Source organism: Elaeis guineensis, chromosome 4 (genome assembly GCF_000442705.2).
Source record: "Elaeis guineensis isolate ETL-2024a chromosome 4, EG11, whole genome shotgun sequence".
Classification (NCBI taxonomy): domain Eukaryota; kingdom Viridiplantae; phylum Streptophyta; class Magnoliopsida; order Arecales; family Arecaceae; genus Elaeis; species Elaeis guineensis.
Genome location: NC_025996.2, coordinates 3,465,203 through 3,467,180, shown reverse-complemented (window position 1 = coordinate 3,467,180; position 1,978 = coordinate 3,465,203). Strand labels below are relative to the sequence as shown.

Genomic DNA, 1,978 nt, shown 5'->3' with positions numbered 1-1,978 from the left:
GTAATATTTGTATTTTTATTGACAAATTCACTAGCAATATTATTTGAATTCTCAACTATATCACTTTTTTTATTTATAATAAATTTATCAAGACCTCCTTTTAATGATTGAGTCAATTGTTCTTGTTTTCTTTTTTTCTTAAGTTTTTCATGACCCGAAGGATATTTTTTAGGTATCATTTTGATAAATAAAATAATAAATATTAGCTAAAATTAGTAATCAATAAATTTAAAGTTTAGAACAATAGAACCTGATTTAAAGCTTTTTGATAGAACAATAGAACTTGCTTGAAGGCTTTGTTGATGGAACAAAATTTGAGCAAAAGCTACTGTAATTGTAATAAAAATTTAAACCTGAAAAATAAAACATGACAATTAATCAATTATTTTAAGAATAAGATATAGTAAAAATAATAAGAAAATAAAGTGAAACCACAAGCTATCTAAAAAAATAAGATGGATATAAAGATCATAATTATATTTATTTAAAAAAGCAAGTCCTAGGTAGGATCCGGATTGAATTGCTAAAAGAGATAAGTAGGGGTGCAGATGGACATTATGGGAAGGCTAAAACTAAGGTAGAGCTTGTGCCCTGTCTCTCCCCTATACTTTCAAAAAGATTCTTTATTGTATTAGATGATGTATGGAAGACAGATATGTGGGAAGATTTGCTTGAATATTCCTTTGAAAGCACGACAGCTCGTGGCAGGATTGTGATTGCCACTCGAAACATGAACGTGCCTAGAAATATTGGAGCAGAGATCAATCATGTTGATAAAATGTATAACGACGATGGCTGGAAATTGCTCTGCAAGAAAGTCTTTGGAGATGATGATGAGGAGGAGGAGATCTCTAGGTTAAGAGATATCGGGATTAAAATTGTTGAAAAATGTGATGGTCTTCCTCTTGCAATCAAGGTCATTGCAGGGGTTTTGCGATCGATGGATAGAAACACCATAGAATGGAATAAGGTTCTCGAAAGTGATGTCTGGTCTATGAGCCAACTTCACGAAGAACTCCCAGGAGCTCTCTTTTTAAGCGGTGAAAATTTATCCTCTGATATCAAACAATGTTTTCTTTATTGCTCGTTGTTTCCTGAGGACTCTAGCATGCTTCATGAGGATCTCATTCGTTACTGGGTGGCCAAGGGTTTTGTAAAAGCAACACCAGGACGTACAGTTATGGAAAATCTAGCAGAGGATTACCTCAGAGAGTTAATTAGGAGGAACCTTCTGCTACGTTTCCTTGCTCTGTTTTAGATAGAGGATGAGAGCACTTTTCTTGGTGATGGAAAATCGCCAAAAATAAACTCCTTAGCCAAATTTCGTCAATCGTCACTTGCCAAAGGTGAACATGGGGCAGATAGTGGAAGTCCCTGATGCAATAAAACAACAGAAGCGCTTGAGGACACTTCTTATTTTCAACAGTCACAGGGCAAATATGTTCGAGAATGAAATTTTTGGAAGCTTGAGGCTTTTGCCAGTCATGAAACTGGCTGGCACGGGACTTGAGAGCCTTCCAGACTCTATAGGAGATCTCTTGCACCTGAGATCTCTTGCTGGGAGCCGTTGGGGTGCCGGGATATGGGAGAGGAAGAAGACGTTTGGTTTACCTAGAAAAGCCATTGGGGTGCTGAGACTCGGGAGAGGGAGAAGGCGTTTGGTTTACCCAGACAAAAAAAAAAAATAGGGGCCTGGGGCGGTCGCTCGCTTTGACCCGCCCCAGGGCCGGCAGTGCACATTGGTTAGCCTTCATTTGACATATGGTTGGGCTTTTTGGATGCCACATGTCCAGAAAACTGCATGGAGAGAGAAAAAAAATTTGGAGGTTCGGACCGGAAAGGATTAATGGGTTTGGGTTTTGGGTTCACACCCAAAATCCAAAATCTAGTTGATCTAGTTGCTTTAAAAGGGAGTGGATTTGGATTTTAGAAATCTAGATCCATTAATCCATCAGTTCGTTAATAATTGACTTAATCA

The 1,978-nt window shown here is 37.7% G+C and overlaps 1 protein-coding gene across 1 annotated transcript in view; it reads left to right on the top strand.

Annotated features, from left to right (window-relative positions):
* Nucleotides 1-1,258, top strand: part of LOC114913361 (disease resistance protein RPM1-like) — a 2,136-nt gene extending 878 nt beyond the window's left edge. The window contains exon 2 of the mRNA XM_073255194.1: nt 619-1,258. Within this exon, the coding sequence (XP_073111295.1) occupies nt 619-1,258 (640 nt within the window). The remainder of the gene's footprint in view (nt 1-618) is intronic.
* Nucleotides 1,259-1,978: the final 720 nt, after the last annotated feature.